This window comes from Zosterops lateralis (assembly GCF_965231275.1).
Source record: "Zosterops lateralis genome assembly, chromosome: 3".
In the NCBI taxonomy this organism is placed as follows: Eukaryota; Metazoa; Chordata; class Aves; order Passeriformes; family Zosteropidae; genus Zosterops; species Zosterops lateralis.
The window spans coordinates 26,300,863-26,317,761 of NC_139764.1; the positions used below are offsets into that span (position 1 = coordinate 26,300,863).

Genomic DNA, 16,899 nt, shown 5'->3' on the forward strand with positions numbered 1-16,899 from the left:
AACTGCTCCACCCTTCCAGTCCCATCCCATCACATCCCATCCCTCAGCCCCATAGAGACCAGACTTTTCTGTCTGCAGCTCAGACCTGCTCCCTACCCAGCAAGAGTGCTGAGAGACAGAAAGAGGCTGTTGGAGGCCAGTGTTGCAGCTGGATCCAGCCAGGACTTCACCACTCAGCGTGCTCCATGTCATTGGTCCCTTCCTTGCTCCATCTTCTTCAGGCTGGGGGATGAGAAGCACAGAGTGGTGTGGAAAGGCCAAAGCAAACCACACTGGGGGCAATTAAACACGTGAGAGCCTGGCGGATGTGGATGGATGGAGACACCGAAGCACATGCGGCGTGAGGAAAGGCGCTCCGGCCGCCGGCACGCGGGGCGAGTGCTGCCCCACGGGCGAGGCCGGCGTTACTGCAGGGAGTGGGGAAAGACAAGGGGAGTACTGCAGGATATCATCCACTAAGCTGTGGGCTCTGCAGCAAAGAAGGTAACTGTTCTGGTAGAAATTTGTGCTTTAATATATTTTTGTTTGTTTGTTTAAAACAAGTTCCCACTTCCCTGAGGAAGCCCTGTCCAACATTCCCAAGGAAACATGGGGGTGTTTTTTTCTTCCTTCATTTGCTCTTCATATTTCTTCATTCCTATTTTTTTGTGTTTCATTCCTTCTTTTCCCTGTGTGTGTTTCTTTCCTTCCTCTCTCTCTCTCTCACCCTCTCTCTCTCTCTTGTGCACGTGCTTTTTAAAAAAAAGTTTTGTCTTTATTTTTAAATTTCGTTCTAGACATTATGACTTTCTGAAGGAGTGCTCCAGTTCTGAACCAGATCCCTTTGCATGGTCATGCCTGTCAGTCTTTGGTAACATATGGACACTTTGGTGTGCCAGTGAGGAGGGGAGGAAGAGGAGCAGAGGTGGCTGAGTAGGAAAGGAGCAGGAATGTCTTGGTCCGAAGACAGGAGCGCTCACTTGCCATCATCTGAGCAGCACGTAAAGGAAGAAAGTCAATGATCCACAAAGCCAAGAGCTGTGCAGGGCTGGGACACCGCTTCCTGGAAGAGCAACAGCTGCCAGCCAAGAAGGGAGAAAGAGAATCAGTGATGGGACAGATTTAGACCTCATCAAACAAGTCAGCACACATCCATGTCTTCTCCCACCCTGAAGCACAGAGAGTTCCCTAATCTTTTGGAAGATACTTTGAGCCTCTCCTGGACCTTCTCAACATTCCACAAAACTAACTTTGGAAAAAAAGTTAAATCTTAGACAATTTTTCAATCCAATCCTCCTTTTTTTCCCAGAACTTCCAACTTGAGTCAAACAAAAGACTCTCATTGTGTTATGGTTACATCCTAGGCTAAAAGAGACCTTTAACTGCACCAAAATTTTTGAAAATTTTAGAGTGTTCTGACTTTTGTTTCCCTCTTCATCTGGAGAGTTAAGAAAATTGCTAGAAGTGACTCTTACTCTGAAGGTTTTCTTGCTTCAAAAATAAATAAACCAAACTGAACCTTGCTCTCAAGTGCCTGTCTGGCTCTGATTTGCATACGCTGAACATCTGCTCTCTGAGGCATGTTATCAAGGACACAGGCAGGACTAAGGGAGATGGTAATCCAGGGATTCCCACCCAATGCCTACGTACTCCTTACACACACCTTGCTGTGGCTTCAATCCACACTGCACCCCAGTGAGAGTGGAGCTGTCTCCATTACTGCAGTGCTGGCATCAGTTTATGTGGGTGGACTGGAAAGGAGCTGGTGGGATTTAGCCTGGCTGTGCCTCTCTGCTCAGATGGCAATGGAAAGAAGCACAGCCCTCCCTTGTTCCACGCCCCAAAGAACAGATTTTTTTTTTTCTTGGAGTAGGACTGACTTAACACTACAGGGGCCATTAAAGCCTGCAGAAGGTCCTTCTCTTTTCAGAGTTTCCAGGAAATGAGATATTGCAGAAGTCCTTAGCTTTTTGGGGATGACACCTCCTGGTTGTTCCTTTGACTCTTGCTAACTCTTGACTGTATAAAACAAGCCTAAAAGTTTGACAGCCTCTCTGGTGACTTCTGCTGTGGGGTCACCCATCCTGTTGAGTCCCACCAACACATCAATGTACTCTGAAATTAGCTGTGTGTCCCTAGCATGCACATTTGTGAATGCACTCCTACTAACTTGTTTGCCTCTGAGGCAGACACAGTCTCACCCTTATTCGGTCCAATTGGCTTCCTTGGGCAGTCTCCCTTTTTCAGAGTGACGTCATCGATGGCAATGTCCCCCTCGTAGCTCGTGCCCCGGACACCTTCAAAGATGATCTACAGGCAGAGCATGGGAGAGAGCCCAGTGTGAGGCTGAAGGTGTGGAAAGCCCTTCCTGCACTGCAGGGCTTTGCAGGGGCAAGCAGGACACAGAGCAGATTTTATCAGGCCCCCAAGAGAATTATTTCCATGCTGTTTCTCCAATATTCATAGGATCTGGAAAGCCAAACCCCACTGTTTATGGGACCAACCTCTTTGTGCTGAACATCTCTGCAGTAATAAATGAGCACTAGAGCTCTGCTTTATTACATCATCTGCTCTAACAAGCCAACCAATGTTGAACAGAACTTGCAAGAGTAACTACATTCTCATTTACTGTTTTGAAGTATCCAAAAGCACACTGGGCATTTTGCCACAGTGCCACAACTTAACCGGCCTGTACAGAGCAGCTCTCACAAACAACTCTACAACAGCAGAGTGTCTTTTCAGGTAAAAACCTCAGCTATAAAAGCAGCCCAGTGCCTGGGTAGACGTGAACAACTCGATGAGTACACAAAGAGTGCCCAGTTCATATTCATGAGTGCTCCTAGAGTCCTAAGCAAGGAGGTGGGCTCTGCAGCACGTGCTAGAAGAAATCTTTAGCACTCAGTCACTTTACACCAACAGGCCAGCATTCCCCAGCTGCTCAGCACTGAGGCACCTGTCTGTCACACAGACATATCCAAGAGGAGCTCTCAGACTAGCAGTTTCTAGACCTGCAAAAATCAGAAAATTTATAGTGCCAAACTGATGCTTGCACATAAAAACCTCAGGGAGGAGTGGATTTGATTTCTGTGCATCCACTAAGCCTTTGCCTTGCCCCAGTGACCCTGTGGGCCGAGAGCTCCCAGTGCCCTCCCTTGTGCCCCACCACTCCCTATGCTACAGAGGAAGATGTCTGCCAGGAAATCTACATCCATGGCACATGGATAGGGCAGGTAGCTCCTTGGCTGTGGGCTTGGCTTACCTGGAAGGGCCCAGGCGGGTTGATGGGCACATGTGCTTGCTGCCACATGTTGCCCCGATTCCCGCTGAGGGACCAGACCTGGGTGTCGATGGCTCGCTTGTTCCGCACGCGAACCAGCAGGTTCAAGGAGCCTGGAAGAGAGAAACAGGCCTCTGGCATGCTGGGGCCGGCAGCCAAGGCTGCCTGCTGGGCTGGCTCCTGGCACAGCTCTGGGCTCAGCCTCGAACCATGGCTGTAAGCCCCCAACTGGCCCAGGGACAGCCTGCAGAGCCCCAGTGGTCATCTCTGAAGGGAGCCAGCTTTCTTCTGTGTTCATGGATAAGTGCCACTGGCAATGTTTCATCCACCTGGCCTTTCCTAGGGAAGCACAGACCCAGACAAAGAGGGACAGGATGAGGCAGAAGCAGTGTGCAGCATGGCTGGGGTGGCATGAGAAGAGGGTGGCAGAAATGCTAGCTGCCAGGGACCTCCAGAGGCATTCCACCCAACCTCCTGCTCTGCATGAGGGCAGCATGGTTTTGCCTGGCCAAGTCTTGAACTTCCCTGAGGAAACCAAGTTTTCCTACTCTCCAGTATGATCCTCCAGCACTAGCAGTTGTGGACACTGTTCCTTATATAATTTAATACTATGAAAAGATTTTGGTTCCATTATCTTTGAATTTGCCCTTGAAACAGTGGCGGGCCAATGGCCGATAGCAACCTCCTCTTTGCCAGACTGACCAAGTCCAGTTCCTTTAACTTCTCTTTCTAAGGGCTTCTGCCTCTGGCCCTTGACCAGAATGCCCTGGTCAGAAGGGCACTCCTGATGCCCTTCTACTGGACCCCACTCATTTATTTACATTCCACTTGAAATGGGGAGTCCAGAACACGTATTTGCCTCCCTCCGGTTCACCACTGACACCTGAAATATGCAATGCAGCTAACAGGGCTCTCCCTGCCCTGGCCCTGGCCATCAGCTGTGGAAATACAACCAGTGTCCTCATTCACCACTTGCCCTGGGAGCAGCCTTGGAGTGAGCAGCTGTTCTTTGAAGCACCAGACAGTGTTGCCTGTTCCACACCACCTGGTACCATCCCAGCCCGATGTTTTCAGAGGTTCACAAAGATCCTGTGAATCAATACTGACTTCAAGTTCTTTCAAAAAAAGCAATTCCCAAAAGGTTTTGTCTATCATTAAACCAAAACCAAAGCCAACAAATCTCAAAGCATTTCCAGTTCTCACTTTGAAAACAGTGTCACAGCTTCCTACCCTCCACCCACACAACCATCTCAGTTTGTCTTCTTAAAGATTTTGTTAGTATGCCCTCAGATTACTTCTTTTCCTTTTTTGCTCCAGTGAAAAAAACATTTTTAAACATTCAATCTGAAACACTTTTTTTTTCCTCAAGAAATCAATCAATCACAATTCTAGTCATGCTGTTGCTCATCAGTGTTTCTGGTCTCCATACACAGATATATTACACCTGAAAGTATGGAGGAAATAGTAACCCTTACTTATCCATCTGTAGTCTGTCTACACTTGGGATGCTGCATTCCCACATGGGTATGCCCTTTAGAAAAGCAGCAGAAAGAGGTCAGAGGAAGAGATAGGGAAACAGACTTTCCTCTATAACCTCCTTCCTACATGATCCCCCCAAATCCTTCATTCTTGGCACATTACCTTAGGGGCACTGTGTGAAGGACAGGGACCTAGAAATACTCCCACCAAGCGCCTGGCTGTCAGAAACTGAGAGATACATCACAGGGAGTTCAGAGCATAATAAAGATGATGAAATGTTTAGATTCTTAGTGAATGACTTACAAGAAAAGGTTAAAAAAATGAAATATGTATATAATTTAGTGAAATGAGGATAAAAAACACATTTTTGTCTGGAAATATTCAGAAGCATTAGCTGTAAGGCAAGCTGAGAAAACTAGATGAAGGCCTGACAGGACACAGACAACATATCCAATTCCCTTCCCTGGTGGTACTCAGTTTGGGATGCACACCACAACCCAGGACAAGGAAAAATATTGCTTGTTTCTATCTCTCTTGAGATTAGCTGGCACTGCACAATCTTTGGGGATCCAAGCCAGTGAGACCTCCCTCCTGGAAACACAATGCCGCAGATAAGAGAAGTCACTACAGTAGTCTCTGGCAAAACCAGCTTTGAGCTGCTGATTTCTTGGCATCTTCCCTGCCCTCAGCAGCTTCCTATGAAGGAAAGTGTCTCTAAGGAAACCTAGCCCTCATGGAGGCCCTTGTCCAAACTGACAGCTCACGCAGGAGCTACATAACCCCATAGATCAATGTCAACAGGAGTGTGTTCAGAGCAGCTAATTACAGACACCAGAGCCGCTGAGGTGAGGGATTGAGAGCAAATGAAGAATTCATATGAAGCTGCTAGCATGCAAGGATTAAAAACAACCATTGTCTATTCTATCCTCATTTGGCGACTTGTAGCTAGGATTTGCTGCACAATAGCCTGGCTGAGTAGCCAGCACTGGGACAAATCACGCAGCAAACGAACTTTGATGCCCTAGGAAAAAAGCAAGGCAAGACAGAAAGAAACCCAGACAAGCATCTGGAATGCAAATTAGTGTCTCCAAAGCACTGGCTGTGAATACCTGGCCTAAACCCAAACCAAGCCTGAGCACATCCTGGCTGACAGTTCCATGTCCTTGCAGCATCAGGAAAAACAACCTTTTGGCCCCCAAATTCCCTAATACAACAATACTGTATACCAGCAGGCATTCTTCAAATGGTTTACAATTGGAAAGGAAGCTCCCTTATCTACTCAAAACATGCAGTGTTTTGTGTACTCCTGTCTACATACAGAAAAATGAAGGTCAAAACAGAGGAGCAGCATGCCCTTGGCTATCCAAGAAATCAGTCAGAGTTGTGAAGGGCAGCCAGCTCTCACAGCCCTACCTGCAATCCCTGTTAAGTTACAGAGCCTTCCTGGGACTGAGAAGGAGCTACAATACCTCCATTTTCCAGTAACACTATCACTGGGAATATGCTTCTGGGAGGCATGGAAGAGGCTCCTGGACTTGAAACTGATGAAACCTCTATCCCATCTGAACTGAGTCCACAGTGTTGTAGATGTTTAAGTTTGTACAGCTCTTCCACTTTACATCCTTCTACCATGTGTCAGTCTGCCACCAGTTACCAGTTAAGTTAAAGGCATACAGCCTGTGATGGAGGTACCTGTAAATGAACCTCCAGATCTGCACTCTAGGCAGACCCACAAAATATTGCAGACTTGGATTATGGGAATCTCCAAGTCATCTTTCTTTCCAGTGGTTACAAACTGAAGAAGAATCGAAGTGTGACCTGCTCTCCAACTCGTCCTCAGTGGAGATAAGAAAGACCCATCTGGGATGGTCTCCAGTGCCATTGATGCAGTCACCCTTTTTGCCTGGTTTCACACTGCAGTCATGCCTGGTTTCCTCTATCAGAGTCCAAAGCCAGCTGGACAGTTTTGTTACCTATTTCTCTCCTTGTTGCCCCTTCCCCATCTCCCCTGCCTGGCATTTTCTAAGGGTGCCTGCTGGTGAGGCACACGAAAAGACAGACCATCTATCTATTGCTGTATCTCTCCAGCTGACCAGAGACAGATAAACAAAAGGGAAATCCCAGGACACCAGAAATATCCTGTTGTTACTTCTTCCCATACAAGGCAATCTTTGCATTTGTCTTGTAATCTGTATTATTCCTTCTTCCCAACCAAAAGGGAGAATAAAGGCAAGTGATGAGTGATGAGGAATTAATTACAGGCAGAGCCAGCTGTACCTTCTGCTGGCTGCCTTGAAGACCAGAGCTGGCATTTCAAAAGAATGGCACTCACACAAAAGACCAGCTGGGCTGCCAGATAGAGTAACCCAAGGGATGCCTTTAAATGTTACCTTCCCACAACAAAAAAAGGTCTTCACTCAGTTTCCACAGGATGGGGACTTCACTGTCACATTGAATTGCAGTGTAGCTCCAGAAGAGCTGGCACAGGCAGCAGTGGGAGGAATGCAAGGCCTGCGCAGGGAGGGATATCAGCACAGTTGGTGTGGGATGGCAGAGAAGGTGAAGGTTTCCTCAAGAGTTCTCTTGGGGAGTTAATGCAGGGTGATGGGGTGGAGGGAAGGCTAAGGAACAGCTCAGTTTACATGGCTCAGACAGAAAGAAGGCAGCTGGAGTAATCAGGAAGCAAAGGGAGGATTACACTATGCACTGAGAGATGGACTGTCATCTAAAGGCAGCAGAGCTCTGTGGGATGGGTAAGGGAAGGCTGTTGGGATCCACAGCCAGGAGCTGGCATGCAGCTTGGTCTCACTGCAACTGCCTGCTGCACTCCTGAAAGATCCTTGCTCCAGTATGGGACAATCTCAGGAGATCAGCTATTGATGAGAATTCCTGGCTGCAGCTTCAGTTTAGATTTGGCACCCAACTGGGAATTCAGGGATGAAAGCCCCCATGGAAAATCCCATGGCATTTCCAAGTGCAGGCAAGACAGATTGAGATAAGAAGCTGACTGATTGCAAGAGATACCCATTAGCTAGAAAGAGATTCACAGTGTGAGAGGACTTAGACCTCTCAGTTTAGCAGAGTCACCTTAGACCCAAAATGAGGGCTAAAACCAATCCAGGGAGTAAAGAGCTCTTACATTTCTAACAGGAACTCTGAGCACTTCGAGTGTTTAATGTAATGCCACTGATCAGAAACTAAAAGCCCAAAGCTTAAGGCAGGCAAATTCCAGGAGCAAGTGACAGTCTCCAGAAAGAATCTATTACTGTTTGTAATTTCCACAACAAACACAGGTCTCTCTTCCTCTCTCATTTAAATGGATGTTAATGAATAGCAGTCAGCATCAGGCTGGTTATAGAGCTGGGGGGAAAGTTATTGCTCTGAGAGCTAGACAGCAGAAGGTAGAAAAATAATTGTAGCACAGACAGAGATGCAGAAACAGTACAAAGTGGTACTGACTCATAATTTCTAGGAATATAAGTTGTCTTTGTGCCATGGTAGGATGTATTTACTCGTTCACAGTCTTTCAGAATGCTTCACACATTAACATATGAGGAGTAAGACAATTAAAGCCTCTGGGCTTTCCACTCCTGACTACATAGAATTTATTTCTACGTCTTTCACTGTTCTCCATTTGGTGTGCAGGGTCCCCTCTGTCTGGTCACAGGGTCACTACACAGACATGTTTCTGCAGCCACCGTTTCACTAACTTCAGAGCAGGAGGGCTGAGAGAACTCATCCTGGTCAGAGTTTGGAAAGCAGCACGATCCCACTTCTACTCACAAGGCATCTGCATTGGGGCATGGAGAATGTTCAGCCTGTGCTGCCAGGTGACTGCTGTGGGACACTCCATGCCCTGGTACAGTAGGGAGGCTATGGAGAAAGGAATCAGGAGAATCAAAGCCTCCTGTTTCCAGCTGTGTCTAGGACTTTCTGGGGATATAAACAGCAATAAGGTAAGTTTTGACTAGCAATGTTTCCCCTACAGCAAACTTGTGAAAATTACTTATATATGGCTACAGGGAATTTTCTTTGGAGTTAACTATGGATTTCAAAACCCCAAAGAAATCCACATGCTTTCACCTCTGACCTCCTAAAACATCATCAAATGAGGCTGGGCTTGAAGCAATATTTCCTGACATGGCAAAGCCAATTGCACAGATTGATCTATGATCCATCACTATCTGTCTGACCAGTCTGGCATGTACAGGAATTTCGGGATGGAGAAGTGTACCAGCAGAGAAACAACAACACTCTAAAAAGGCAAAGTGGACATACGGCTGAGCCCCTGGGGAGACATACGGGGCAGGGGGTCCTGGACCCTGCAGACAATGGGAAAAGTGCAGTGGTATTGTCATGGCTGTCTCGTGATGAGGAATACTGGGAGGAAGGCAGGCAAGCTACAGCTATAGCTCCTTCTCTCCAGCATCTCCCCACCTGTCTGTGTGTAAAGAGAGCAGATGGTGATATGGCAGGAGCAGACTCGCAATGGAGCTATGCTTGAGCTCCTTTGCTCATTTGATCCACCAGTCTAATTAGAGAAACTGTTAGCATAGAAAGATGAATGATACGAGACTTCTATCTTTGATACTGTGTTTATGGAACAAAATCCTGGCACCCATTTTCATGGAAAATTCCCTCAGACATTGTTTGTGACCAGTAACAGGCCTTCTATGTGTGGACAACAGGATGTGGTTTAAGAAATTCAAAAGAGGGAGAAAAAAGATCTCCATGCTCCATAATGTTAAAATTATGCTATCTCAGAAGAACAAAGCCCCATCTGATATGCAGCTAGAACAGAATAGAGGGAGGGTGACTCAGGGGTAAGTTCAGAGGTCACTTGTTGGGGCCATGGCTGTGTAGGAGCCCAGTGCTGCTGGTGACTGAGCTCCAGGCAGGGCCAGGGGCAGGTGTTGGGCAGGGAAATGGATGCTCTCCTTCGTTTCTCTGTGCAGCTGGCAAACAGGGTTGGAAGATGCCGATGGGGGCAGCTCCTTCCCTCTTTCCTGCTCCAGCTGCTGGTCCCCAGATGTGCTGGGTACTACCTTAGATAGGAGAGGCCAGCCTGTGGGAAAATCATAGAATTGTTTACATTGGAAAAGACCTTTAATATCAAATCCAACCATTAAAAATTAGAGTATTATAAACCTAGCAAGAAGGAGATCATGTGTAGGCAACTTTTCCCACCAATTTTGCAGACTCAAGAAGCAGAGTGAACCATAGTTCATCTGTGAGGTCTGTTTGCTCCTTGTTCACCCTCTGTTTCATGACATGCCTAGATGCCCTCAGGCAATGCTCTCTCTCCTCCCAGCTTTGATAACGGGCCCTTTCATCTTTGGCACCAGAGACAGCTGGGTCCTTTGTGGAATTCATGTGCTCCGCTCTCAGACTGAGAGCACGCACTGTGCTCAGCACTCTCCAACGAGCTGAAACAAAGTCTGCTTCATAGACACTGCCAGGTTTAAAGGAGCACAACAGCCAGACAGGGGACTCTGCCTGTCTCCCTTCTGTGGGCAGGCTTTGCAAAGACCTCAGCAAGAGAGAAGGGAGCCTCCCAGAGCCCTCAAAATACAAAAGATGTGTGTGAAAGGGCTCCTGACAAAACCCCTGCAGACACGGATGTACTTATGCAGAGGAAAATTTTGCCTGTCTCTTTTCTATCCCTATTAACAATTTCCCCATTTCCCCATCATCACCCTGTCAGTGGTGTCTCAGTCCCAGAAGCCAAGCACAGCAGCTGCATGGCTGCAGGGCTGGCAGCAGATGGGTTGTTTTACTCCAATGCTGAAGCCAGTGAAACAGGAGGAAGGAGCAGCTGAGATCACATATTCTTCCTGCTGAACTGAGGACACCACTCAAGAACTGTTGTCTGGCCTCATCCTCTGCCCAACCCAGGGAGATGTGAGAGGATGAACGGTTCAGGCCTTGAAAGTGATTTGCTGCAAGAAGGCTGTTTGTTAGAGCAGGCTGTGCTCCCAGCTTTGAGCCCATTGTAGCTAGGATTCATTACGGGATGCATTTTAGTGAGAGACTTATCCCACTTCATGCCTGCCTTACTAGCACCACAGAACTTCATGGCAACTAGCTGAGACAGTTAGACTCCAAACCTGCAACTTCAAATTCCTTCAAGTGTTGGGGTGCCTGTCATCGTTGCAGATCTCTCTTTGGGAGATGAAGTCACTCCTAGAAGTGATGATGGTGACTGACACTTGTTGAGCATTTCTTTGACTTTCTGGGACGCATTTCCATACATTACAAAATCATGTCTGGTTGAAGCTCAAGTACAGATAGGGATGGATGCACAAGTAGTGTATCATAGTTTTCACTCTGTCCCCATAGCCTTTATCCTGTCAGAGCACCCAGGGGGGCATCCAGATGTGCATCTGGAATGACCAACAGTGAAACAATTAATGGTCTATGGAGAGAACAGAAGAGTGACAAGGGAGTGTTGAAGAAGTAGCTGGATATGCTCTGAGAGCCCCTGTTTCCTCTTAAGTGTCTGTTAAGTTTTGTATGTATCAATTTCAGTGTCTGAATAATTGACGCAACACCTGATGTCTCAGGAGACGATCAGGTTGCAGTGTATCCTCACAGCTTCTCAACTTTGCACAAGGCTGCTGCTGTGATTAAAGTTTGAATGGAAAGATGTTCTGCTGAATGAAGGGAGGGGAGATCACAGCAACTGTCCACTAGAGGAATAACTGTGTCTCAAATCAGGTGATCAGGAGCAAAGAAAATCTGTGAGGATTTGGGGCATCTGCAAATGAATGGGTGACAGCAATCTGTGCTCCAACAGCCTTCCCAACAAAACCTGCAGCAGGAAAGTAGTCAGACATTCAACTGGTAAGAGAGAAGGCAACATTTCAGTGCCTATCTGCACTGGGAACTTGATTCAGTGATTTCCTTTAATGAGGAGCAAGGAAAGGCAGGGATCAGTGAACCCACATTCAAGGAACTAAACAGAATGTGTGCATCAACATGAAGACACAATATTTGTGGAATAAAAACAACATGTAGCCAATTCACATCTGAACACCTTTCCCTTGTCTCCACGTATTCCTCTTTAGATTTAAGTTCTTTGGCTCAGGGGTGATCCAATCCTACATATCAAACATACTATTGCTGCTTTTGTAAGTAAACATCTAATGAAGTTTTAGACACATACTATTTACTGGGCTCCAGCAAGAGTAACTGAAGGGAATTCTCTGCCCTTGGTTATGCAGGAAGTCTGATTAGATAATGTATCAGTACCGTTGGGTCTTAATAATCTTTAAATCTATGCCTCTAATCCCAAGTTCACTGAATTCTTTAGAAAAACAATGACTTCATCTGTCTTTGGTTCAGAGCCACTGTATTGAACTTGCAGAGGTTGAATGACACTTTACAAATATGTGGTCTTCTTGCTAGGTATTTATAATCCTTGCTCATGATCATAGTATTTGACTAACCTCCCAAAACACCCATGCAGATACTACTAGAAGAGACCACAATCTATCCAAAGGTCCATACCGGAGCCCACAGGAAGGTGCTGGATCTCTAACAAATCATTAGTCAAATATGTATTTATTGATGGCCAAGAACACATCTGAGTAAGTAGAAAGAGTATTAAAAAAATTGAAAACATTTTTTCATTACAAACTGTTCACTCAACTCTAACTGCAACTTGTTTTCAGGAGCCTAGAGGGAAGTGAATCATACTCATTAGGAAAATCAGCCTCCCCTCAATCAATCCAGTGATGTAATCTCTACTGTGTAGAGTTATTGCACTGGAGCTAATGGCATGGATTTAATGAACAACACACTTCTATATAAGGCAAACTTCATGTACCAAAAGAATGCAGCTACCTCCAGGGTGCCACCTGTATTACTGTGCAGTGGCAGGGTGCTGTGTTCATAAGCAAAGTTTGGGTAGGAACAAGGGAGCTACGATGGTGAATCTTACAAAAATGATGCCATTGTGGTTCAAGCTGCTTTTGCATTGACATAAGTAGTACCTCTCAATCTGTGTGACCTGACAGCTCTGACTAACATCACTTGTCAGAAACAAGTTGAAGAAACAAGGCACCTGCTGGCTCCTATGTGTGATCATCTACCACGGCCTTTTAGACACACCTTTGTACTGATTGTCTGATCTGAGTTGAAGAAGTAAAGAAGAAATTCAGTTTGGCAGGCCTCCCAGACCTGTGATTCCTCCTCAGCAGGAGGGCATCAGTGCTGACACTCCCTGTGTAAGTGGCCTGCCCACAACCCAATTCCCTCTGTGAAACAGCCATGGCTTTCTTGAACTCAGATGCTGTGCCAAGTGATCTGATCAGGTCTCATTGTTTTCAGTCACTCAGAACCAAAATCCTTCCTAATCAATCCGCAGCACTGTTCCTCATGGGATCTTAGAATAGAGTAGAAGAGAGAAAAAAGAAAAGGGAAATTAAGGGAAAGGAAACTTGGAAAGTATCCACAACTACCAACTGCCTGATCACTTTGATCATCTCTCTAGGAAGCCCATTCCAGTGTCTGATCACCCTTTCAATAAAGAAATTTAATCCTCCTTTCATGCAGTTTTGAACCATTCCCATGCACCCTGTCACTAGATACCATGGATCGGCACTTTTCACTCCCTTTCCCTCCTCAAGAAATCAATGAGTACTTTATAATTGTATTGGAAGCCTCCCATCCTGATTATACATAGACCAGACTTAGCTGGGGTGGTCAGATCAGGTCTGTGTCAGCACTGGAACAAACCACACCCTTATGTCTCTATTCAGTGGCTGAAATTTCCATGTCTCTCTCAGCAGCCTTCATCCTGTGAACTGACCATGAAGACATCTCTTGCTGCAGGGCCTGCAGGAGCATCCAGCAGCGAGCAGGAGTCTGTACAGATCACAATCTGGCTACCACTGAGTTAGAAGACATGAGAGAAAGGTGTCAGGGGACTGTGGTGGAACCAGTCTGTCAGGGAAACTGTCCTCTTAAGGCATCTTCCTCTCAGGCAGCCTCTGCCTGGGAAGGGAGGAAGAGGCATCTGATGGCTGAGGCGAAGACTTGAGGATTTGCTCCCAGTCAACCTGGCAAAGAGGCTTCTTGAACTTGGTGAATAACTGCTAGCTGCCATGGCTAGTTTCTTCCCCTGAAGAAAGCAAGCAATTCCTCAGAAACACAGAATCAGAGAATATTCTGAGCTGGAAGGGACCCACAAGGATCATCAAGGCCAGCTCCTAAGCGAATGGCCCATACAGGGATTGATGCCATGATGAAGGTATCATTAGCACCAGGCTCCAACCGGCTGAGCCTCATTCGACATTTCTACACCAGCTGCAAGTAACACACCCTTGTTCCTGAATGCCTGGTGGAAAAGGGATTTCTTTTCTTCCCCTACCCCTGATTTTTGTGTTGGGGCTGTCAGGATCACAGGGCAGTGTGAATGCTTGCTACAGAGGGGGCCAGAGGATGAAAAAAAGATGACCAAATAACTTCAGAAGAATGAGGACTGCCTCCAGGGAGCTCCCCTTCATCCTGCTCTCTCATCAGCTGAGAGATATTCAACACCATCCTGCTCTGCTAGTCACTGAATATTTTATATCATGGCTACAACAAGTGCATTTGTATTCTGTTTCTCTCTTTCGTCATATCTATTATAAACGAGTAGTGTCTGGGAACTCTCCCAGGGAAGATTTGCCTGGATGACTACGGATATTTTATAGTCAAATTGTGAGAGTAAACCAGCTTTCAAGTTCTGTAGTGGGAAAAAAAAAAAAGGTAATAAAAGGGTTATTAAAAAAATAAATAAATGTCGGGATTTTATATGGCTACTTTTTGTAGTGACAGAGCTTCAGTTTGCTCCACGATGGAGCTGGAGTTGCTAGAAGAGGCTTGGGATGGGAGACACCCTCTTGCTGGCATTGTCTGCTGACAGGAGCAATCTGATACACCCTTGCTGGCACCCGGTTTGGCAGGACTGCACTGGCATGAGGTGAGCCAGGGGTTGTGGCCATGACTGCAGGCATCAGGGACAGCCAGGTCTATGGGAAGCAAAGTGTGGCTTGGGATTGCAGCCACCCCACCTCTACCTTCACATTGCTGCATGTGTGAGATGGATGGGAGGGCAGGGTCTGTCTCCTCATCTCACAGGAGAAGTCCTATTGAGTCCTACACCCTCCTCTAGCCCAGGACTAAAGAAGAAGAGTTGAACAAACTTGTTTTGCCCTAAGAACTCTGAGAGGACTTAGGCCAATAAGGGCATCAAGCCTGGCACCAAGGTACTGAGTTTCAATATGGAGGCAGATATATGGTGGATTTGCTGGACCAAGTCACTGTCACTTTTGGGTAATTTGTGGGTGGAACAAATCAGTAAAGAGCTAAAATGGCTAAAAGCAAAAAAACCCAAAAAACCTGTAATGAATTGATTCTCTGGCATGTCCAGTCCATGTCATCTCCAGACAGACCACCACAAGAGAACTGTTAAACTGAGCTCTCTTCCAAAATCAAGCAAATGTTGATGAGCTTTTACTTCACCTGTGAAATGAATTTGGGAATATGACACAAGAAAAAAAGCAAGAGAGGCTTCTTCTCTCCACATCTCTTTTTTGCCAATCTCCCACCAGTCGAGGCCACTCCTCATCAAAGAATGAGACCCCTTTCCAAGCCTCCAGGAGAAGACGAGCAGGAATTAGGCAGCAGAGGTGACTTACCATAAGGACGAGCTGCAGGAACACATGAGTTTGCCAGACAGCATTAGCAGCTGGACTCTGTCAGCTAAGCAGGACCAGCAGGTCCAAGAAAATCTGGTGTGAGCCAACACTGACAGTGCTCCGCCTGAGCAGCCTGCCACCGCTGGCATGACTACAACATGGAGCAGCCTGTCACCAGGGGGAATCCAGGTGTGTGAAAACACCTCTGACCTAGCCCAATTCCAAGTGCAGAGAGCAGATATGAACCCTCAAAACACAGACACAGATAGAGACCTGCTCAGTGAACTGCAGCCTAGCTCCTCACCCCTGACACCCATGGTGTCAGAGTTTCAGCCTTGCCCAGATTTTGCAGTTTAACCTCTCAGCTGTGCCACATGTGCACAGAGATGTGGCCAGCCTCAGGAGCATGTTCCCTTCCAATGACATCTACAGTATTAAGCAGAGAGTGGTTAATTAACCCCGCTTATTGAAGGGCGGACACATTCCTGCCTGGGCCCTGATTTTTCAGTCAGGCTCTAGTCCAGCAGGTGATTAATAACCCTGTGTGCTGTGGGAAGAGTGCATCTATTATTCAAATTAATGAAATTATAATCAAGAGGTGACGAATTAACAGTTGCTCCTTGACTGGATATGGAAACTCATTAGTGTGCCAGGCACTTTCTGTGGTGCTCGCTGCACTTGAGGCTTACAGCAATGAGAGGAGGGAGCCAGGCAGAGCAGGCAGCCCCTGGGCACAGCCGGGGGAACATTCATCCTGTGCACCCCAATGTAGCTGTGGCCACCTCAGAGCTCTCTAGTTCACAAAGCCCCTTCACCCTCCTCTCCTGTCCAATGGACACACTGACTGTAAGGTGCTGCCCCAGGGATGGGCTGTGACAGCCTCACAACCCTGACACTGCTGGGCTATGGGAAAAGTATTGGAGTGCAGCAGCCCACCATGCTGCTTGGAATACTGGAGTAGGACTCCTGCCCTCTGGAATTGGTGGTCACAGACACAGCTGCTGGAGCAAGAGGCTGGAGATGTTCCCCAGGAGCCCACATGAGGCTGAGTTTACCCTTCCCCAGAGGGTACTCACCAATGTGCTTCCCGTACATGTGGTAGTAGAAGGAGACACAGTAATACTTGGCAGTGATGTTGTAGAGGGGGCTGATGAGCCGGGCTTTGTCTCCTGTCACCCGGGGCCGGGACGCCTCAATGAACATGTAATAACCTGCAGAAGGAGAGGGAAAGGTGGGAAAAGGCAGAGTGCACTGCATCTCCCTTCTTCCCAATGATGGGATGTCAGTGTGGCTGGGAGACCACCCCTCCTCTGGGAGACATGGCCTTGCTCTGCCCAACTGCTCTATGCCCACTGTGATCCTGGCCAGAGACTCTTGCAGCATATCTGCAGTGCCTCTCCTGCCTTGGCAGGATTTAGGGAATCACAGGAGAGACAGGCATCTTCTGCAGACCTGCTGTGAGCACACACAGCAGGTGAA

At 47.1% G+C, this 16,899-nt stretch overlaps 1 protein-coding gene across 1 annotated transcript in view; it reads right to left on the reverse strand.

Moving 5' to 3' along the window:
* Positions 1–541: 541 nt before the first annotated feature.
* The window catches only part of MDGA1 (MAM domain containing glycosylphosphatidylinositol anchor 1), a 139,387-nt gene continuing 123,029 nt past the window's right edge, over positions 542–16,899 (reverse strand). The window contains exons 14-17 of the mRNA XM_083857414.1: positions 16,497–16,631; positions 3,239–3,369; positions 2,181–2,289; positions 542–1,057 (exon numbers count right to left, since the gene is read on the reverse strand). Coding sequence (XP_083713540.1) covers positions 966–1,057; positions 2,181–2,289; positions 3,239–3,369; positions 16,497–16,631 — 467 coding nt within the window. The 3' untranslated portion in view covers positions 542–965. The remainder of the gene's footprint in view (positions 1,058–2,180; positions 2,290–3,238; positions 3,370–16,496; positions 16,632–16,899) is intronic.